Source organism: Monodon monoceros, unplaced genomic scaffold (genome assembly GCF_005190385.1).
Source record: "Monodon monoceros isolate NGI ecotype Baffin Bay Population unplaced genomic scaffold, NGI_Narwhal_1 Super_Scaffold_11, whole genome shotgun sequence".
Lineage (NCBI taxonomy): Eukaryota > Metazoa > Chordata > Mammalia > Artiodactyla > Monodontidae > Monodon > Monodon monoceros.
In genome coordinates this window covers 58,302,693-58,326,838 of record NW_021703767.1, presented here as the reverse complement: position 1 = coordinate 58,326,838, position 24,146 = coordinate 58,302,693, and the positions used below count along the sequence as shown (strand labels likewise).

Sequence of the window (24,146 nt, the reverse complement as noted above, 5' to 3'; positions counted from 1 at the left end):
AGAAAGGGTTATAACTTCATATCTGAAGCTAATACCCAAAGCTTCTCCCAAGAAGTTGAACTAGGACCTGTTTGTGGCTTACAGGGCACCAACCTTATAGGCAGTAAAAAGGTCACTTGCTGGATAGCCAGGAACCTTAGCAGATTTGGGAAAACCAGAGGAAAGAAAAATTCACCAACTCTTATAAGTGCTAAAGATGAAACCAGTTTGGGACTTCCCTGGTGGCGCAGTGGTTAAGAATTCTCCTGCCAATGCAGGAGACACGGGTTCAAGCCCTGGTCCAGGAAGATCCCACATGCCGCAGAGCAACTAAGCCTGTGCGCCACAACTACTGAGCCTGTGCTCTAGAGGCTGCAAGCCACAACTACCGAGCCCACGTGCTGGCCTAGAGCCCATGCTCAGCAACAAGAGAAGCCACCACAATGAGAAGCTTGCGCACCACAACAAAGAGTAGCCCCTCTCACCTCAACTAGAGAAAGCCCGCGTGCAGCAAGAAAGACCCAACACAGCCAAAAATAAATAAATAAATAAGAGTTTGGTTTCCTACCCTTAGAACAGAAGAGTAAATAAAAGCATTTAAGGAAGACCTCTGGAGTGATGAAGCCATTGAAATGCTCTCCTAGGTAACTTAATAAATCATAGAAGTTGATTCTCTGGCTTTATCAAGGACAGTTGTTCAGCACAGTATAGCACTAGATTTGCTATCTATATACAAGAAGGCTTTTACATGCTAATTAAAAGTTTTTCTAGCTTATGTCAATGAATCAGACCCAAATACAATGCCTTTTGTGATCATGAAAAATCTTTGGAGATTATTTATGATAACAAAAGAACTGCATACTGGAGCACCATCTAACATCCACCCACAAGAATACCAAATTCTCTAGGGGTATACACATTTGTTTTCATTCACTATTAGTGATTAGGATATTTGGAAACTCTGTAAGGATAGACATTAAATTATCAAAAACTGTGAGTGATGTGAATAATTATTTTTCTAAAATTTCAAGCAAATTCTGTCCTGTATAGATGCAAAAGTTTCTGTTCATTATAATCCGGAAGTTATAATTTTATTGTCCTGTAGGGCATTAACTAGTTTTGTATGTGATTCAGAAATCTTATTCCAGCATACTTTCTTTTAGTAACTAAAATACTTTTGATACTCCTACACTTCTGTAAATCAGCTTTACCATCCTGCAGCTTCCCACATTAAGGAAATCATTAATCATTAATGAACCAAAATAATCTTACAGGTATTCATCCTAAAAAATTATGCTTAAAAGAAAATAGAAAAATGTAGCAGTTTGTTCTTATTCATTAGTGGGACTCTCCTGTTTCCTCTTTTCTTATTATTTTCAATATTTTTTACAGTAATCATAAATCCATAGAAAAAGACAACTCAGTAATTTTTTTTGAGCATGTGTAGTTTGGAGTCACTATATGTATTAAGATATGGCTGAAGGGAGTATGGTGTGTGTGTGTCTATATACAGTGCAGAAAAAAGGCTGAGCACCATTGGGGCAACCTTTCAACTTTACAGGCAACTTGCTATACAGAGAAACTTACTGCCTAATTTCCAATGAGTTGTCATTTCACTGATTATTACCATCATAGCATATACATGCAAATTTGATGACATAAATAATACAAATCAGTGTTTCCTCATAGTCTTAAGAGAGAAGTTTGTAAGACTTTTAAAGTAATTCAGTAAAATTCACAGCTATCTTTGTTAGATTTATCAAGAATTTATACTTGTGAGACCTCTGCAGAGCAACTTAATATAACATTAGGCACACGTAGGCCTTCAAACTATCCATTTGTGACTAATAATAGTGATCTGGGAAGAGGAAGGTTAGCAGGAGGAAATCTAGGAAGGGACCAGTGGCTGGTGCACATGGAAATTCTACGCATATATCCTTGGGGTTTGTCTCCAAGAAGTTATTCAATGAAACAGTGAGGTCAAGTCAGATGAGAAGATTACCAATCGCTCCATCTCCTGCTCCCTGAGTCTCTCCTCCCTCTGCCGCCGGTGATAATCCATCAGGTCGTCTCGTCCTGAAATGGAGCTAATGCTGCTTTTCCGTTCCCGAAGGACAGGCTGGGGGGTTCCTGAGGCCTGTCTGAGGCTGTCCGGATCGGCATCATCAATCTCAACAGACCCACACGAGTAGTTCCTCCTGGCCGCAAACGCTCTGTCAAGCTCTCCGGGAGGGAATGAATGACCTGGGCTGGTCCCCAAGTAGGAAGCCCTATCAAGGTCATCAGAGGTACAGGAGGAGGTGGAGGCCAGAAGCATCTTCCGAGCCACTCGAGGACTGGCAGGGACGCTGAGGGTGGAACTCACATAAGGATTGCACTCAGAGGCAGAGGTTTTATAGGGTAAAGCTCCTGAGCTCAAAGAAGAAAAATTCAGGTAATTGTCATTGTCTGTGATGCTATGAGGTAGATCCTTTTCCCCCAGTTTCGTTCGTTTGTAATTGCCCAGAGAGCTTCTTGGAGGCAAACTGAGAGGTGCCAGCTGATTCTCTGTGGCTCTGTGCAGCCGGGGGAGAGATCGGCTGTAGGCGCCCATGTGACTGAGGCTGCTGCTCGAGTACTTCCTAGTTCTTAAACCTATGTTTTCAGATGCCAGATCCTTGTGTCTGGTCACCTTGGGCTGAAGTGTCAGGTTGTCCTGGATGTTTATTTTCCTGGCTTGCTTTGGGCTTGAAGGCATGCTGGCTGCCCCTGACCTACCGATGGGCAAGGAGCCAGTATCACCCAGGGAACTTCCATTCCACATGGTCAAGAGTGAGCCAGATGCTTTTCGGCCTTCCAGCCCTCCGAGAAAGTAGACATTGTCATGGGATTTATTCCTTGAGCTGTATTTGGAATAGGGAGGCTTCTCTGAAAGCCTCAAGGACCTTTCAGTGTCCCGGCCTGTAAAATGATCAAAGTCTGTTCTCCCAAGTGGATATCCACTAAGAGAGGGTGAAGTGCTGCGTAAAGGGGTGGGAGGTTTCACAGAAATATTTTTGTCATTTCCATCGCAAGAGAACTGCTTGGTTCCCTGGATTTTGGCCAAGGAGGGGCTACTTCTGACACTGGTTCCCAAAGGAGAAGGGCTTCTTTTAGCAGGCACAGGTTGTGAGAGGGTTAAATAGGAACCAGAATAGTCTCCATTGGTTTTAAATCTCAGACTGGAAGAATATTTCTTCGGGCTCAGGCTCTCCATCATGTTTTGGGAATCGTTTTCGAGGGAATTCGCCACAAAGCCCGCCTCTAAGCTACCATTCTGTAAATCCAGCTGCTTTTGCATGTGGCTCTGCTCTGCCATAATCTTGTTGGAATCTGTAAAGGAAAAAAAAAAGAGAAAGCTTTACTTAACAAAGAAGATTTAAAAAGATGAACCACATTTTTCATCCTACATCAGTACAAATAGGTTTGCAGTCCAATCTGTTGTAATTAAAAAACACAAATGCTGTTTTAGTAATAAACCTAGAAAAGCTGTCCTGCAAAATGAAGATGAATAAAGACCACTGACCTGGGATGTTTCTTGTACAAAAGAAAAATAACTCAAGAGGACGTCAATGAAATTTGAGAGGAACAAATCCCTAACCAAGTACAAGTGCAAGATGAGGTTGGTACCTAAAAAAGACAATGTCCCTTTAGTTTTCTAGTCCCTGGAGGACCACCTGCTTCCTGAGTACCTAGCAAAAACCCAAAGGGATGCTGCAATGGGCCTTCCTTTAGATGTCTCTGCAAGAATCATTAACCGCTCAGAAGTTAAGTCCTGAGGAAACTAAATTCACATTCTGGCAGAGAAAGAAAATTTTGTGTTAGACGCTGATCAATAACATGAGGGTTAGAAGATGATTCTTTAAAGGGGGACTATGAGAGTTACCTTCTCAACAAAAAGACTTAATAAAGCTCCCGCATCCACCAGAGAAAGGTAGGTAATAGTAGAGGAAGGAGTGTTCCCCATATTCCTGACATATCAGGGTCAGGGTGGAGTATTTAAAAACCTGAAACTGACGCATCCTTCAAGCTCCCAGGCATCCCAGAGGCACCATGATCATCCTTGATCTAACTCTCTCCTCTCATGGAAACACCTTTCTCCTTTTGCACCCATCCGAACCCACCCATTCTTCCAGGATCAGATTAGGATTCTATTTTCCACGATGAAAAGAAAATTTTTTTAATGGATGTACCCATAAGAATATGTTTTGGACCCTAGTTTGAACAATATTAACGTAAGAAACTGTAGTTTTAGTCTATGAAAATGTCTTTTTAATCACAAATTATCACTGTAAATGTGAAGCCTTATATTTCAAACGGATAAAAATATTTTCTTTAAGTTATCATCAAAGTGAAAACACAATTTAAACATAAATTTGAACTCAGGTACTGCTAAGACGGTCCTCCAACTCCTTAGGCACCTCCAACACTGGTTACTGCATCTCTGCACTATATATAAACAGTATTACTTATGGTTAGTAATCATAACGTGTGACCAAGACACAAGTTTAAGGCAGAGGGTTTTCTAGTATTTCTATCGTATCTCCAGCCCCTCCTGACTCCCATCGCCCCACAGGTGAGACACTCAATGAACGCAAGTTTTCAGTGTCCATCACAGCCTTCCCCACTCCCTCCCAGCCACAGATGGAGGACCTTCACCTTGCTTGGTCAGCCTCAGAGATTTCCTGGGCAAATGCAGGCAGCCCAATAAGGAACTGCTTCTTACCCAGAGAGTGGGGCAAAGAAACAGTTTGGCTGCTTAAATCCTAGAGATGGGCTGAGTCCTCATACTCCTCAAAGAGGCAGCTTCCCACAGGAAGCTCTGCCTTGGGTACCTTATCCTCCAACCCAAAGCCCTACCCTGATGGATAAAAGCATGATTGTCTTTTGAAGTGGACCTCAAAAAAATTTTTGAGATTCTCCTTTAGAATTGCCTCCCAGCTGGGATCTGGCCCTGCCATGTGGCTCTTGCCAGGTCTTTCATTCCTGGGGGACAGTGCCATCTCTGCATCCAAGACAAATGTCCCTCTCAGCAATTGTCTGCCACTACCAATTCTGACCTCGAAAGCAGCACCAGTCTGGTTTGAGCTATATCTCACCATGCCCCTTTGGAAGACTGAAACCACGATGACCTCTAGTCTTGGTTCCTTCTATTCCCGACTAACTTTATCACATGTTGGTTTGCTATGTTGAAATTCCAGCAAACCTTGGTCAATTCCCTCAAGTTAAATATTTTTGAATTGAGGAGACAAGGAAGTAGGTGGATCCTGAGAACATTACCATGTTATTTATTAAAGGGGAAAAAACACCTTAATTGCCCCCGAAATAAGGGAGAAAATCAAAAGCTATAGCATATCATATGAGTGAATATTAAGCCATTTAAAATCTTATTTCAAGGTATGTTTATACCATTAAAAATACATTAATATAATGTTAAGTAAATTTTAAAAACCACACATACAATGAGTGCAGTCTTATATATACACCCACATATACACGTGGATTACACATAGATGTTCAAGCGAAAATCTGGGGAATCATCACTGATCCCCTCTATCACTATATCCTCTATCCTCTACCATCTCTACCACTTCTCTATTCCCTCCTTCCTCATTTTATCCATCAACAAATCCTATCAATATTGTCCTTAATCCATAGTCTCAATCTGATCATTTCTGGATATTTCCACTGTTACCCCCCATTACAAGCCAATATCTTCTCTTCCCTTGTCCATATGCGTATTCTATAACAAGAACAATGGAATAAAAGAAATCACACCAGTGATTTTTAATTCACCTTTCTCAAACTAGTTTGTATTTTCCACATTTTATACAATGTGTTTGGGTTACCTTAACAATGAAGAAAAAAAATTAGTGTAAAATATTAGCATACAATCTGCAGCAGTACTTCATTTTTAAGTTGATTAGACTCTCATTTTCCTAAGCTCTTGTCCAGTTTTTGATCCAGATATTAACTCTTCCGAAAAAGGTTACTTTAAAGAACTTCTTCATCAGACTAAATACGTAAATATTTGAAGACTTCAACATTTTTTCCAAATCTTCTAAATGACTCAGGCAAAAATGACAATTATGCAAATTTACCCATTCCATACTTCATGCATCTGAAAAAACTGCAAAATCAAACATAACACCTTCCCTAATATGAATAAAGTGAACAGAGTGGTTACAAAAAAAGTCTCCAGGGCTTCCCTGGTGGCGCAGTGGTTGAGAGTCCGCCTGCCGATGCAGGGGACACGGGTTCGGGCCCCAGTCCGGGAAGATCCCACATGCCGTGGAGCGGCTGGGCCCGTGAGCCATGGCCGCTGAGCCTGCGCGTCCGGAGCCTGTGCTCCGCAACGGGAGAGGCCACAACAGAGAGAGGGCCGCCCACCGCACAAAAAAAAAAAAAAAAAAAAAAAAAAAAGTCTCCAGATGTTTGCTGAATATGGCTTAGACAATATATTTAGTATGCTCATTTTTTAATGTAGTTATTAGATTATTTCATTACTTGGAATGATTCTGCTTATTGTATGGAAAAAAATTAAAATCCTAACAGGTAGTTTCAGGTTCCTCATTCTTTGACTAGGTATTAAGTGCCTACCATGTATCAGCCTTTGGCTTAACAGGCACTAGTGTTGCTCACTATTATTCCCGTTCTCTCTTTTCAGAAACAAAGCAGTGCTATTCTTCCTCATTCCCATGACATTAGGTGTGGCTATGTCCCTTGCTTTGATCAATGAAACAGGAGAGAAAGTGACATGTCAGTTCCAAGCTGAAACACCAAGAGCTGGAGCATGATTCACCGTCTCCATCCCCTGCTAAGATGACTCACTTGTATCCAAGTCTGTAGAGGCTTCCTTAGCCTACCTCCCTCAGTGAGGGCAATAGAGAGCAGGGTCTCTGCCAATCCAAGATCATCTTAAGCCACTGAGATTCGGGAGTTGTGTGTTACTATGGAGGTGTTAATCTTCATTAAGTGCCTACTATAAACCAGGCTTTAAGCTAGGCCCTGGAAAATATGTGGTCAAAGATACCATTTCCTGCCTTCACATAGCTCACAGTCCAAAGGGGAAAACACACATACGAATAAATGCTATATGGTGTGATGCATGCCTTGATAGAGGATCGATTGACAGATCGATAAAGGAGCATGCAGAGGGGCTAACCCAGTGAGACTGGTAGTCTGGGGAAGTTATCATAGAAAGAAATGACAATGGAGTTAAGTCCTACTGAAGAAAGGGAATCTGATGGGTATTATCCAATGGTAGCATAAAGCCACCTCCACACCTAAAATTTTGTGGTTTTAAAAATATAAACAAAATCTCAAGCCCATCTAAGGTCAGACTACTGGTACATCCAGCAAACATCCTGTCTCTGACAGAATTAATAACAAAAATTGTGCAGGAAAAAAGCAACAGTTATTTTCTATATTTAATAACTATGTATTTCTCTCTCATAGTTCTCTAAATCCTCTCCCATCTCCACCACCATGTAAGATAGGATCTCTGGGGTCCAAGTCTATGCCTATCTTAAGTGTGGTTTAAATTGGACAGCAATCCTCCAACCATTTAGGATATTTTAGATAAGGATACAAAGGGAAATCCATAAGTGAGATGTTAGAATAACAAGAAAAAAATTAAAGCCAGTTAGTGGGGAAGACTTTGGTTATAAAGTAGTGCATACAAAATAGGAAACAGAGCTAAGATAGTGCAGAGTTAGCCATCCAGAAAGCAAGGCAGAGCAGATGCTGTTTAATGGAAGTCAGAAGCTAAGCACTGAGCCCAAACTCTGCATTTTCAATATTTGCTCTAACGGCGCAGAATTGAGGGTTTATGTCAAAAAGGATACTTAAAAGTTTAATTTTTGACTCAGCAGCATAGGACATTAATGTCATTTTAGATGATAAAATGTATTAATGTATTTCAACCAGTTTGCAGTTGCAAATGCTACTTAATCACCCAAACAAAATATTACCAAATATCATTCCCTCTTCCAACAAAACTACATAGTATCAAACTACTAAAGGGTATTCTTACTACCCTACAGGGTGGCAACACTTGGCCCCTCTCTCCTCCTCACATACACTTTTTTTTTTAATCAAAAAATTTAATTATTGGGAATTCCCTGGGGGTCCAGTAGTTAGGACTCCGTGCTTCCACTACAGGGGGCACAGGTTCGATCCCTGGTCAGGTAACTAAGATTCCTCATGCCTCGCAGCTCAGCCAAAACTCGCCACCGCCAAAAAATGTAATTATTGACGCAGTTTAGTTGGCCAAACAAAATACAACACCAAAATATTCCACAGTAGTACTAGCTGAAAGATCAGCTTTACAGTCTCTAGGGAAGAGACAAGCAGGACATTTGCAAATAATAAACCACATCTGAGAAACAGCCATGCAACATTTCTCCACCACACATATTGCAGAAGAAAGCTACAGATGATCTGGAGGGAAGAACATTCCAGAGAATATTTTAAGATATTCATGTCTGATACCCTGGTTTTTCAGTTCAACCTTATTGGGTCTGTTAAGGATGTGTAAAAAGTTGTACACTTAAAGATTTATCATCAAGTATAAACATGTAATTCACTCATTTTCCTGAAGCTGAGTTTACCATAGCTGAGTACATATGTATGTATACTTGTGTCAATTTGAGATCTCTTAATCCCATAAATCAATTCAACTCAAAAGGTGGAGAATCACACAGGTGGTGTTTCTGACCCTAGGAGTGACAATAATGGTTCATGATACCTCTCTCTCCTTCCCCAGTTCCAGGGTGCTCTTTTCATTGCGGATGAGATCACACAAGTGGAGGCCTAGAGGTGGGAAAAGCATAGGGAAATGTAGAACAGGAAGCAGTAATGTACTCTGAATGAGGATGAGAGCTAAGGCAAGGAGAGTAGAGGCAGGAGGGCAGAGGATACAATGGGAGAGACTGGGTTTAATTCCCCAGCAGTGAGGGAGATAGCAACGCGATGGAGCCCTGAAGACAATGTATTAGAGACTGCAGCTGAGGTTAGGAAAAGAAAGCAGAGGAAGAACTAGGGCTGTGGGAGGTGAAAGGGCACACTGCAAGAGGTGTTGTCAAAGTGACACACAAGAGAGAGGACGGCCGGAGAGAGGTCTATGTTAACACATGTAAGAAAGGTGAGGAATTCTCCGAGGTTTCTAGCCTGGCTTCTTGATCTCCGCTGGTGTATTTCTTTTTGCTTTCCTGTACATTTTATGTAAACAAAAAAGAAGTCTCATGGAAATTATAAAATCACTGCATTATGTTATTGTGGAAGTAAAACAGCCCCAAGGGCACTAATGGCTCCATATACTGCACGCATACGCACAGAAACAGAACCGGTGTGGAGAAGGGAAGAAGGCATCTGGTGCCCATCTGAAAGAAGAGACAACACCGGGTCGTCTAAACAGGAAAGAAGTTAATGTGTGTTGAAACATTTGGGCTTACTTTCCAATCCATAAATTTAATCCCTCCAGAGCTCTCTTGTTATTTTATCACCTGAAACGTATATCATCTCATTGTCGATTAGAAAATGCCAGGAGTCATTTAGAGATCTCTGGAAGGTACCACGGAAAGTCACGGTACATTCTCCCTTAAGAAGAAAATTATTGGAAAAACTAATCTCAGGGATCATGTTTGAAAGTTTCTTGGTAGATTCTTTCCTCTTTGCCACAATGCTGGTATATGTTTTAAAATATAATTCTCCTGCTCCATTTGTACCAAATAACACCACAGTGAAGCTAATCCCATCCAAACTGTAAGTCACTAATGGTGACTTCAGAGCGCTGTGATGGCCAGAGTTGTAGGGATCTTGGTTTCAAGATAATGAATACACACCCAGGGAGCAAAGTTTTAAAAAACGAACAAATTAAAATGAAGTATTTACTGTGTTGTGTTGTGTGTGTTGCATTAGAAGTAGGAGTCTTAAAGTCTGGCCTATATATGTAAATGCAGTTTTCCAGGTAATTTATACCAAGAGTTCGGAGGATTCTTAAATTATACAACACTTTACTTGTCATTTTACATCGCCGTGCACAAACACTTCTCAGGATCACCCAATATAGCAGGAATTAATCAAAGGGGGAGTGCAAGAGCAAGCGATAGGAAAGTGGAAATCTTTTCATATGGCTGGGGAAAGGGGATGGATGTAGATTACAGAAGCAAATTCAGAAAAAGAATCTTACCAAAAAAATCAGGAGGGTTTAGGTTAAAATTTCCACTTTATGAAAAAGTTTGAGTCTCTGTTGTTCTTATGAGGGGCCTTAGAGCTGAGGTGCTGGCTCTGGGAGCATAGTTTGCCACAGACAGGGGTTGATGCCTGGTGTTTCAAACTCTCCCAGCACACTGGTGGTCCACAGGCTGGCCTCTTTCAGCACTGACGTTTACGGTATGGCAATGTTTTAAAGCACGTACTGATGACACGTAATTGAATTCAGACACCAGCTTAGAGCAGTCTGTCAGAAGCAGTGCCATTGGGGAGGTGGAGGGGAGGGGGGGAATTCTGTGGTGACCAGTGGTGCCTGAGGGAAGAAGCTTTTAGAAGACTGAATAGGAAAAACTAAGAAATCTACTTCAGCCCCAAACTCCAAGCTTAAGAATGGAGAACAATGGACACAAAAACCTCCCTCTTTCCCCACTAATCCCAACATGAAAACATGATGAAGGGGGAGGGGGACTACTTAGAAGCTTCAGGAACAACCACTTCCTCCTCTAGCAATATTCTCATTTCAGACATCGGAAAGCAGCCTGTTTTCCCCACCCTCCGTTATCCAAACACCATCCTCAGTTAAACAAACCCTCAGTCCTCTGGACTCCGCCTTTGCAAATATACCCTCCTTTTCCACATGTATTTCCTTTCATCACTAAATCCTCAGCCTCCTGCTTCTCTACACACAAGCCACACCTCTCCACACAACCCCACACCCACTGGCAAACACCTTCCCAGATCCTCTGTTCTTCAAATATCCCCTCCTACGCACAGGTTTTTTTTTTTTTTTTAATTTATTTATTTTACTTATTTATTTTGACTGCTTTGGTTCTTTGTTGCTGTGCGCGGCTTTCTCTACTTGCGGAGAGCGGGGGCAACTTTTCGTTGTGGTGCGTGGGCTTCTCATTGCGATGGCTTCTCTTGTTGTGGAGCACGGGCTCTAGGCGCATGGGCTGCAGTAGTTGTGGCACGTGGACTCTAGAGCGCAGGCTCAGTAGTTGTGGCTCACAGGCTTAGTTGCTCCGTGGCATGTGGGATCTTCCCAGACCAGGGCTGCATTGGCAGGTGGATTCTTAACCACTGCACCACCAGAGAAGCCCCCATACACAGGTTTTGTAAGCATCCCTAAATCTGGACCTTCCCACTGTCTCAACATCCATCCCCACAGAACTTCATCTCCCATTCATGCAACCTGGCCTCCTAAACTCTGTTCCTTTAAACTCTTCCTCCACACTCAAGATTTTACGTCTCAGCGCAGGGAAGAAAAAAACAAAAACCATAAAACCAAACTTCTGTTAGTGGACACTGAGCCCTTATTGGTTTTTTTGCAAATAAACAGAGCAGCAAATGGATTCTCATTCCTCATTCCTTGCGCCATGTTCTCTGTCATTTAAAGATCAGCCTTTTTGAACAAAATAATTATTATCTACTAGATACATGTAGATACATTAATAATCTCCAAGGAGGGCATTTTTATCTCTCAAAAGGACCCAAGAATAAGGAGGATGTTTTGTTCTTTCAGACTGAGCCTGTTACAACAGTAAATCTTACTGTACGCAGACAGACACACATTCACAGACACACAGAGACAGACATACACTGCCCACATGCCCATAGCAGTCTAAAAGGCACAAAGACTTTGTGACTGCCAGAGGAGGCTCTTCAGAACCCAGGTAAGTTGAGGCATCCTCAGAATTTGCCAGGTGTTGGGGTGATGCATGGCAGGCTGGGGAGAAAGGGAGGACCACTGGAATGCTGATATGATCTCAGGACACTGATTACACAGTTCCTTTCTTGGTTTTCTTGTTTTCCCTTTTGAATTTTTACTTTATTATGTTCTGAAAACAACTAAAAGAAGAGGTAAGGGAGACCATTAAGGAAAGAACAAAAGTATCAGATGATGCCACAGGGAGGAAGGGAGCACAGAAGGGACTGGGGCGTGATGGGGAATAGGGGGAGGAAATGAGAGATGGAAGAAGTGATGACAAAAAGTAAAAAAAAAAAAAAAAAAGTTTCGGCTTCTTCCTATCACAACAAATCAGTCTACCCCATGATACCATTCCTTTCTGTCATCTCCAGCCCACTGAAGTCTAAGCTCTGTCAAAAGAAGTCCAGATGACATCCAATGGTTCCTAAAGGTAATCACAATCAATAGCAAAAACCATATTCAAATGAGGATCTTTATCTCCTGTGACAGAGGTTCCTTTTAAATAACTCTAGATTGTTTTATATGAGGAATTCTTAAGAATCTTAGAGGACTCTTGTAAAGAGGGTAAAGCATCAATAGGGATGTTTAAACCATTTTGTGCCAGTCCCTTGAATAAGACTTGTCTGCCTGAACTTTAAAATATTCTTTAGACCACCCAAGGAATTTGGCTGCATGCTTCCTGTGATAACTCTTTTCAGCCTGTGAGGAAGGCAGGGGAAGAAGGACAGAAAGCAGGAAAAACCTCAAAAAACATTTGGGTCATTCAAATTCCCTTCCCACTTGCAAAACTCCTGACTTTTATCTAAATATTCAAGATGTGACTTTTACCAATTGGACTCACATTTGTGTTTATATCATTATTAAAACAGCTTTTCAATTCTGCAGCCTGTGGAACGAAAACCACACTCACAGAAAGAAAGACAAAATAAAAAGACAGAGGACTATGTACCAGATGAATGAACAAGATAATCCCCCCCACAAAAAAATAAATGAGGTGGAGATAGGCAACCTTCCAGAAAAAGAATTCAGAATAATGATAGTGAAGATGATTCAGGACCTCGGAAAAAGAATGGAGGCAAAGATCAAGAAGATACAAGAAATGTTTAACAAAGACCTAAAAGAATAAAAGAACAAACACCTAGAAGAACAAACAGAGATTAACAATGCAATAACTGAAATGAAAAATAGACTAGAAGGAATCAATAACAGAATAACTAGGGCAGAAGAATGGATAACTGACTTGGAAGACACAATGGTGGAATTCACAGCTGTGGAACAGAATAAGAAAAAAGAATGAAAAGAAATGAAGACAGCCTAAGAGACTTCTGGGACAACATTAAATGCAACAACATTCACATTATAGGGGTCCCAGAAGGAGAAGAGAGAGAGAAAGGACCCGAGAAAATATTTGAAGAGATTATGATTGAAAACTTCCCTAACATGGGAAAGTAAATTGCCACCAAAGCCCAAAAAGTGCAGGGAGTCCCAGGCAGGATAAACCCAAGGAGAAACACACCGAGACACATAGTAATAAATTGGCAAAAATCAAAGACAAAGAAAAATTATTAAAAGCAACAAGGGAAAAATGACAAATAACATGCAAGGGAACTCCCACAAGGTTAACAACTGATTTCTCAACAGAACCTCTACAAGCCAGAAGGAAGTGGCATGATATATTTAAAGTGATGAAGGGGAAGAACCTACAAACAAGATTACTCTACCCAGCAAGGATCTCATTCAGACTTGGTGGAGAAATCAAAAGTTTTACAGACAAGCAAAAGCTAACAGAATTCAGCACCACCAAACCAGCTCTACAACAAATGCTAAAGGAAATTCTCTAAGTGGGAAACACAAGAGAAGAAAAGGACCTACAAAAACAAACCCCCAAAACTTAAGAAAATGGTAATAGGAACATACATATTGATAATTACCTTAAATGTAAATAGATTACATGCTTCAACCAAAAGACACAGGCTCTCTGAAAGGATACATAAACAAGACCAATCTGTATGCTGTCTAAAAGAAACCCACTTCAGACCTAGGGACACATATAGACTAAAAGTGAGGGGATGGAAAAAGACATTCCGTGCAAATGGAAAATTAAAAAAAGCTGGAGTAGCAATATTCATATCAGATAAAACAGACTTTAAAATAAAGAATGTTACAAGAGACAGGAAGGACACTGCATAATGATCAAGGGATCAATCCAAGAAGAAGATATAACAATTATAAATATATATGCACCCAACATGGATCATCTCAATACATAAGGCAAACGCTAACAACTATAGAGGAGGAAATCAACAGTAACACAATAACAGTGGGAGATCTTAACACCTCACTAACACCAATGGACAGATCACCCAGACATAAAATGAATAAGGAAACACAAGCTTTAAATGACAAAATAGACCAGATAGATTTAATTGAGATTTATAGAACATTCCATCCGAAGACAGCAGATTACACTTTCTTCTCAAGTGCACACAGAACATTCTCCAGGATAGATCACATCTTGGGTCACAAATCAAGCCTCAGTAAATTTAAGAAAACTGAAATCATCTCAAGCATCTTTTCCAACAACAACCCTATGAGATTAGAAATCCATTACAGGGAAAAAAATGTAAAAGACACAAACACATGGAGGCTAAACAATACGTTACTAAAGGACCAAGAGATCACTGAAGAAATCAAAGAACAAATCAAAATATACCTGGACACAAATGACAACAAAAACACGACGATCCAAAACCTACGGGATGCAGCAAAAGCAGTTCTAAGAGGGAAGTTTATAGCAATACAAGCCTACCTCAAGAAACAAGAAAAATCTCAAATAAACAATCTAACCTTACACCTAATGCAACTAGAAAAAGAACAAACAAAATCCAAAGCTAGTCGAAGGAAAAAAATCATAAAGATCAGAGCAGAAATAAATGAAATAGAAACAAAGAAAGCAATAGCAAAGATCAATAAAACTAAAAGCTGGTTCTTTGAGAAGATAAACAAAATTGATAAACCTTTAGCCAGACTCATCAAGAAAAAGAAGGAGAGGACTCAAGTCAATAAAATTAGAAATGAAAAAGGAGAAGTTACAATGGACACTGAAGAAATACAAAGCATCCTAAGAGACTACTACAAGCAACTCTATGCCAATAAAATGGACAACCATGAAGAAATGGACAAATTCTTAGAAAGGTATAACCTTCCAAGACTGAACCATGAAGAAACAGAAAATATGAACAGACCAATCACAAGGAATGAAATTGAAACTGTGATTAAAAAGCTTCCAACAAACAGAAGTCCAGGACCAGATAGCTTCACAGGTGAATTCTATCAAACATTTAGACAGGAGCCAACACCCATCGTTCTCAAACTCTTCCAAAAAACTGTAGAGGAAGGAACACTTCCAAACTCATTTTATGAGGCCACCATCACCATCACTATCTCCCTGATACCAAAACCAGACAAAGATACTACAAAAAAAGAAAATTACAGACCAATATCACTGATGAATATAGATGAAAATATCCTCATCAAAATATTAGCAAACAGAATCCAACAACACATTAAAAGGATCATACAACATGATCAAGAGGGGTTTAACCCAGGGATGCAAGGATTCTTCAATATATGCAAATCAATCAATGTGATACACCATATTAACAAATTGAAGAATAAAAACCATATGATCATCTCAATAGACGCAGAAAAACCTTTTGACAAAATTCAACACCCTTTCATGATAAGAACTCTCCAGAAAGTGGGCATAGAGGGAACATACCTCAACATAATAAAGGTCATATATGACAAACCCACAGCAAACATCATTCTCAATGGTGAAAAACTGAAAGCATTTCCTCTAAGATCAGGAACAAGACAAGGATGTCTACTCTTGCCACTATTATTCAACATAGTTTTGGAAGTCCTAGCCACGGTAATCAGAGAAGAAAAAGAAATAACAGGAATCCAAACTGGAAAAGAATAAGTAAAACTGCCACTGTTTGCAGATGACATGATACTATACATAGATCATGCTAAAGATGTCACCAGAAAACTACTAGAGCTAATCAATGAATTGGGTAAAGTTGCAGGATACAAAATTAATGCACAGAAATCTCTTGCATTCCTATACACTAACAACAAAAGATCAGAAAGAGAAATTAGGGAAACACTCCCATTTACCATTGCAGGAAAAAGAATATAAAACCTAGAAATAAACCTACTTAAGGAGGTAAACGACCTGTACTCAGAAAACTATAAGACACTGATGAAAGAAATCAAAGATGACACAAACAGATGGAGAGATATACCATGTACTTGGATGGGAAGAATCAATACTGTGAAAATGACTATACTACCCAAAGCAATCTACAGATTCAATGCAATCCCCATTAAATTACCAATGTCATTTTTTACAGAACTAGATCTAAAAATTGCATAATTTGTATGGAGATAAAAATGACCCTGAATAGCCAAAGCAATCTTGAGGGGAAAAAATGGAGCTGGAGGAATCAGACACCCTGACTTGAGACTATACTACTAAGCTACAGTAATCAAGACAGTAAGGTACTGGCACAAAAACAGAAATATAGATCAATGGAACAGGATAGAAAGTCCAGATATAAACCCAGACACCTATGATCAACTAATCTATGACAAAGGAGGAAGGATATACAATGGAGAAAAGACTGTCTCTTCAAGAAGTGGTGCTGGGAAAACTGGACAGCTACATGTAAAAGAATGAAATTAGAACACTCCCTAACACCATACACAAAAATAAGCTCAAAATGGATTAAAGACCTAAATGTAAGACCAGACACTATAAAACTCTTAGAGGAAAACATAGGAAGAACACTCTTTGACATAAATCACAGCAAGATCTTTTGTGACCCACCTCCCAGAGTAATGGAAATAAAAACAAATGGAACGTAATGAAATTTAAAAGCTTTTGCATAGCAAAGGAAACTATAAACAAGATGAAAAGACAACCCTCAGAATGGGAGAAAATATTTGCAAATGAATCAATGGACAAAGGATTAATCTCCAAAATATATAAACAGCTCATGCAGCTCAATATTAAAAAAACAAACAACCTAATCAAAAAATGGGCAGAAGACCTAAACAGACATTTCTCCAAAGAAGATATACAGATTGCCAACAAACACATGAAAGAATGCTCAACATCACTAATCATTAGAGAAATGCAAATCAAAACTACAATGAGGTATCACCTCACACTGGTTAGAATGGGCACCATCAGAAAATCTACAAACAACAAATGCTGGAGAGGGTGTGGAGAAAAGGGAACCCTCTTGTACTGTTGGTGGGAATGTAAATTGATACTGCCACTATGGAGAACAGTATGGAGGTTCCTTAAAAAACTAAAAATAGAATTACCATATGATCCAGCAATTCCACTACTGGGCATATACCCAGAGGAAACCATAATTCAAAAAGACACTTGCATCCCCATGTTCATTGCAGCACTATGTACAATAGCCGGGTCATGGAAGCAACCTAAATGTCCATTGACAGACAAATGGATAAAGAAGACATGGTACATATATACAATGGAATATTACTCAGCCATAAAAAGGAATGAAACTGAGTATTTGTAGCGAGGTGGATGGACCTAGGGTCTGTCATACAGATTGAAGTAAGTCAGAAAGAGAAAAACAAATACTGTATGCTAACACGTATACATGGAATTAAAAAAAAATGGTTGTGATGAACCTAGGAGCAGGACAGGAATAAAGACTCAGACATAGAGAATGGACTTGAGGACACGGGGAGGGGGAAGGGTAAGCTGGGACGAAGTGAGAGAGTGGCATGGACATATATACACTACCAAATGTAAAATAGATAGCTAGTGGGAAGCAGCTGCATAGCACAGGGAGATCAGCTCGGTGCTTTGTGACTACCTAGAGGGGTGGCATAGGGAGGTTGGGAGGGAGACGCAAGAGGGAGAGGATATGGGGATATATGTATACATATAGCTGATTCACTTTGTTGTACAGCAAAAACTAACACAACATTATAAAGCAATTATACTCCAATAAAGATGTTAAAAAAAAAAAGGAAAAAAGACACATGCACCCCAACGTTCATTGCAGCAACAGCCAGGTCATGGAAGCAACCTAAATGCCCATCGACAGACAAATCGATGAAGATGTGGTACATATATACAATGGAATATTACTCAACCATAAAAAGAATGAAATTGGTCATTTGTAGAGATGTGGATGGACCCAGCGACTGTCATACAGAGTGAAGTAAGTCAGAAAGAGAAAAACAAATATCGTATATTAACGCATATATGTGAAATCTAGAAAAATGGTACAGATGAACCGGTTTGCAGGGCAGAAATAGAGACACAGATGTAGAGAACAAACGTATGGACACCAAGGGGGGAAAGCAGGGGGTGGGGATGTGGTGGGATGAATTGGGAGATTGGGATTGACATGTATACACTGATATGTATAAAATAGCTTAATAAGAACCTGCTGTATAAATAAATAAATAAAATTTAAAAAACAGCTTTAGCAATATTTGAAGGAGACACAATATGAATGTAATAAGTATATATATATATATATATATATATGTTATAAATTAAGTTCAACAGAATGATGCGGTAGGAAAGTTCTCAAATTAAAAGCATGCTGTCTGCGGACTTTCCTGGTAGTGCAGTGGTTAAGAATCCGCCTGCCAGTGCAAGGGACACGGGTTCAAGCCCTGGTCCAGGAAGATCCCACATGCCGCGGAGCAACTAAGCCCCTGTGCCACAACTACTGAGCCTGTGCTCTAGAGCCCGCGAGCCACAACTACTGAGCCTGTGTGCCACAACTACTGAAGCCCGCGCGCCTAGAGCCCGTGCTCCGTGACAAGAGAAGCCACCACAGTGAGAAGCCCACGCACCGCAACCAAGAGTAGCCCCCACTCGCTACAACTAGAGAAAGCCCGTGTGCAGCAACGAAGACCCAACACAGCCAAAAATAAATAAATAAATACATTTATTAAAAAAAAAACAACAAAACATGGTGTCTCCAATTACAGAAAATACAAAGAACAGAGGAATACATTAAACAACACTATGGAGACAGTATCACTTAAATCTAAAACATGTGGAAGTCTACAGAAAAATAACCAATGTCTTCAACCAGCAAATGGCAAGGAAAAAAATAAGAGAGGGAACAGTTCTAGATTTAAAAAGAACCAGGAGATACACCAATTAACAATTAAATGCAATATGCAGACCTTGTTTGGATTCTGTTTTGAACAATCCAACTATTAAACAAAAATTTTATGTGACAATCAGAGAATCTGAACACTGACTGGAAAAAAGATATTTTAATTACTGCCATTTTTGTTTTTAGGTGTGATAATGATTTGCTGTATTTTTTAAAAATCCTAAGCTCTTAGATTTATATTTTAAATTTTTTATGAATAAAATACTACAGTATTTGGAATCTGCTTTATAACAATCTATGTTTGGGGGGAAGTAAGGTCTACAGATGAAACAATATCAGCATATGTAGGTAACTGTTGAAACTGAATGATGGGTACATGAGATTTCACTGCATTATTCTTTTAATTTTTATGTATGTTTAAAATTTTCCATAATAAAAATATTTAAAAAGTAAAAGATGTGTGCATTCCGAAAACCAATATGATATATTTCAATAAATTTCAATAAAAATATATGAATATATACTGACTTAAAAATGATAGTGGCTCAGTTTACAAAGAAGGATGTGTTCATACAGTGGCTCCTTGCTGATTTTTTAAAAAGTACGAAATACTAACCTTCTGTCATATTGAATTAAGCTCCTAAAAGCAGATTTTTTTTTTTTAAGTACCTTGGAGAAATCTGAAAGGAAATGCATTGTCTAGATTACAAGTATCAGGCCATTATATTTCGGATACTTGCAAGATAATGGTAGGTCACAATAGCTAAATTTCACTACTATGCAAATTCAAATAAAACCCACCTCTTCAGAAAGTTAAAATGTAAACACAAAAACTGACAAACCTGCCATATCTTGAAGAATTTCAGCCTCAAAAAACCATTAAAACACACACACACACCCTTCCATATTTATGCTAAGACAGAGACCAACATACTTTATAGATTCTTAAATTATGTGATGGCTTCTCTGAAAGTGGGAGAGTTCTTTAGGTAGGAAATTACAGACCCATATTTTCAGGGTTCTTTATAGAATCCTAAGATAGCTTTAGTTGAAGATAAAGGTTTCTAAAATTTTCCCAAGTAAAGCAAATATTTCCAGATGTTTCTTATTCCTGATCATTGGCATAATTCATCCCCGGGTTTAGGTGATTCTGACTGTAGCCTCTGAACAATCCTCCTGTATTATGTGATCACCACAGTGAGACAAAGCCAAGAAGCAGAGAGTCATGGAATAACTAAGTTGGAGGTCTTGAATGTCTGTTTGCACCTGTGCTTCAGATTTACTTCCTGAAGCAGAGGGGTACTCCAGGAAAAAGCATCCTCTAAAACCAATTTATGCAAGAAAAATATTGACTCTGGGATCACATGGGGATGAAGATGCTCTCTCTTGACCCTGAAACCACCCCTATGGGCTGGAATTGGAAGCTGAGAGTTGGTGGAGCAAACTCTGATCTTTACAGCCTCCTGTCCCCATTCCACACTACCGATCAAAATACATTCTCTTCAGAGTCAGCTTCTGTTTTTTCAAAGTAACATTCACCAAATCCAAACGTACTATTCTCCATTCCCTTACCCAATACTTGTGAACTGGGAATAGTCAGGGGATAAGTAGGCTCAGGATGGATGGAACAAACACAGCGTGACCACATCACCCATGGTCATAGTGTTCTTCCCTTTAACTCAAAAACTGAGTGGATGGGTTTTAAAAAAATACTATAAAGTAAACAAAACAAAACAATAATGATATCACCTCTTCATTACTTAACTGTAGGTTACGCAAAGTGGGTGTTATAGACAATATTTCCCTTTGCTGCGACCTACCTTTTTTAACCATTTATCTTGCTTGGAAGGAAAAGGAAAAAGGACTTGAATCAGCAGAGGTCAGTAAACAACTGACTACACTAAATTTAATCAATGCTGTTTTTTATATCTGAACAAAAGCCCTAATAAAGGAAATGGTTACATTAGGATGTTATTTTTATTGTCATGGCCAATCTAGCGCAAAAAATACGGGACACACTGCCAGGAACATGAGTCAGGATACCCGACCCTCGTCCTGGTTCTGCCAAAATAACCAACAGAAGAAAGAGCCAGAGCAAATCCCTTGGCCCGTCTTCACCTTGTTTTAGCAGAGGTTTCTCCATATTTAAAATGGTGAGGGTGAACTAGATGTTCTTTCGGCTCCAACTTTCTAGGCTCCCATAGACACAGGTTAAATAACACAGGAGTGCCAGTTATACAACGCAGGAAATGGAAATGACTACAGAACAGAAACATGTTTTAGTGATAAGGTGGCAGCTACCTAACTGGGAAAAGATTGCACCGGTGCGGTTGCCCATGACATTCCAAGGGCATGGTAAATTATTTCAGCATAATGTAGTGGGAAGAAGGCCTGGTCAGAGTTATGTTAGTGTAACATAATACGGCTATTTGACTCGGCAAGATGTATAAGAAATATTTTGTCTACATTCCCATGGCTTGCAATTTCCTTACTAAATATGTTTTCAAAAACCTACTTCTGCAATGATGTAAGCAGTGTGGCAGCCAGACCTCACTTCCCAGTCCCCTCTGAATATCTCTTGACTATGAAGCACTACTCAGGCTGCATCTGAACTGGACAAACGAACGCAAAAGCTGGCTTTCCTTTGCTTTTACCTGCCCTTGTTTTAGCAATACGGTGCTCAAGAAACAAATCGAGGAGAAAGATTGTAACTTTTAGCGTTTTTGCCATTCCTTATGCTGATTCCACAAGCACATCGCCATCTGGAGAGGTCACATGCTGCATGCAAACAAAATATTCTAAGATGATCAACACTGATTTCCACTGAACTCTAGATTTAGCAGCAAATCTTGGAAAAAGCTGACCCTGCTTGAGGTAACAATATTAAATATAGGCATGAACAAACTTTTTCTTCCCCTTAATTTGCAAAGTAAGGAAAAGGAGTTCATCTAATAAACTCAACCCACTCACACTAAGCAAAACAAATATCTCTTGTAAAAAAACCTCTCAGGAAAGTCTCCAGATAACTCAGCCTGTTACTCTATACCTTATTTACCTGTTTCTTTGTATGGCGAGCTTCTCCAGCCCCTAGCCTTCCCACTGAATTTCAATAAAAATGATTTTTATATTTGGGTTTCCCCTGTCGATCATTAGCTGCTATAGATAACAATCTTGCCTTTAAAGCAGATACAGCACCAACCTTCTTTTCAACATCTAAAAACATTCCTCAATACCATGAAAACAACTCTGCAAATTAACCCTTAGAAGGCTAGAATTTCTGGGTGGCAGAAACAAGTTCTGCCTTACCAAATACTTATTTTGAAGGGATTTGAAAACCTGAGCTACCCTTTTTGGTTTTATTCACTTTCAAAAGATAAGAGTCACATTAATCAAATGCCAACAAATATTTCCAGCCAAACAATTATAAAAAAAACAAACTCATCTTCTCTTCCATCACCTGAAAAATAAGTAACAAGAATGACTACACGACCAAAAAAAAAAAAAAGAATGACTACCCGAAAGGTGATAATGAAAAGGGTGCTATACCCCTTTACTGCAGCACCTGCAGAGAGCAGCCCTCTTTAAAAAGTCATCACTTCTGAATCATTTCTAAATATACTACTATGTACTCGGCTTTGAGGTACACCCATTGGCTAGTTGTCAAAATGATAAGAACCTACCACAGCGAGGTTCGGAGCTCTTCCAAGAAAGGCACACTAAAAAATTCTCCTATATTTCCAGAACCTCCCAGATTTGAGGATTATAACTACCATGGCAGGACCACTTAGCACACAACTAAAATCCATAATCACAGGACTAATGGGTAATCGTAGTAATGTAAAATGTGAGAGCAGCCATATGTGCACAACTTTTCTGATCGTCAAAAACTCTTTGAGATAACTCCTTTCTATAAGCAGAGCTATTCACAAATACATGCTTTTTACACTCTCCCAGAAAATGAACAAAAACTTTATATTACTATCATTTTCTTCCCCACTAAGTAAACAGATGGAAAGATACAGACTGGGGGTTGTACAAGAAAGTACAATGAAACAGGAGTTAGGAGGTTCTCACTAGCCAAGTGAGCAGATTCAGATAAGAGGATTTCTGAGATTCCTTTTACCCCCATTATTATTTTGCCCTATTCCCCCAAAGAAGTGCCAAGCTTGAAATGTCTTCAGATTTCTAACCCAAGTTCTACGCAAATATCACATTTATCTTACATATCCACTCATCAGCTTATGAATATCCCTCACAACTGCCCAAAAGCATGCTCATTTCCTTATATGCCAGATGTCTTTTTTAACTCTGTATTCAGGAGGCCTCTCTCATCCTCTCTTCTCTCCAAGACAACCCTATCCATTCATGCCCTCTACTCTTAACCCATAAGGCAGGGAGGAACAAAAAATCTCAAATGTTCTGTTTTGTACCATAGCATCTGCTATGAATGTGGAACCATCTGTTGCCCACTTTGCCATGGGAAGGATGGTGCAGGCATCAGACGTGGAGTGTCACAGGTCGCACAATAGAATTATGTTCTTCTTGGGGCTGACACACCCAGGCATATGCTCCACAGTCACCATGGCTAATGCTACCCTTCCCCCATCAAAGAGTTTATTTATTTCCTCACAGAGAATGTGACCTCTAAATTCTCACAAAGGGTCAGGTCCATTTTTTAAAAACTTACATATGCCTGAATATCAGTTTCTAAATTCTCTAATCCTGGGTTTTATCTAAAACTAACATCTGTCACTAACACACTTGAGACTTTACCAGTCACTATCTCTGGGCATCTCAGTTTTTGTGTCTATAAAACAAAAAAGTTGAGCTCAGTGATCTCTGAGGCTCCCTTGCACTGTAGCACTCCAAAATTCTGTAATTTTAAGCCAACTCAAAGTCAGTGAACACAAGTTCCTTCACGTCTATGGTATATTAAGACTCTTAATGCCAAGGACAAAAGAATCTGCTGCAGACAAAAAGGTCTCTCTGTGTTGAGCAAAAATACAGCCAGTTTCTAGAAGATCCAAATTAGATTA

The 24,146-nt window shown here is 39.6% G+C and overlaps 1 protein-coding gene across 9 annotated transcripts in view; it reads right to left on the bottom strand.

The window, feature by feature from the left end:
* The window catches only part of PHLDB2 (pleckstrin homology like domain family B member 2), a 246,037-nt gene that overhangs the window by 102,278 nt on the left and 119,613 nt on the right, over positions 1–24,146 (bottom strand). For all 9 annotated transcript variants that reach the window (XM_029215012.1, XM_029215017.1, XM_029215008.1 and 6 more), the window contains one exon: positions 1,982–3,330. In XM_029215012.1, the coding sequence (XP_029070845.1) occupies positions 1,982–3,316 (1,335 nt within the window). In that variant the 5' untranslated portion in view covers positions 3,317–3,330. The remainder of the gene's footprint in view (positions 1–1,981; positions 3,331–24,146) is intronic.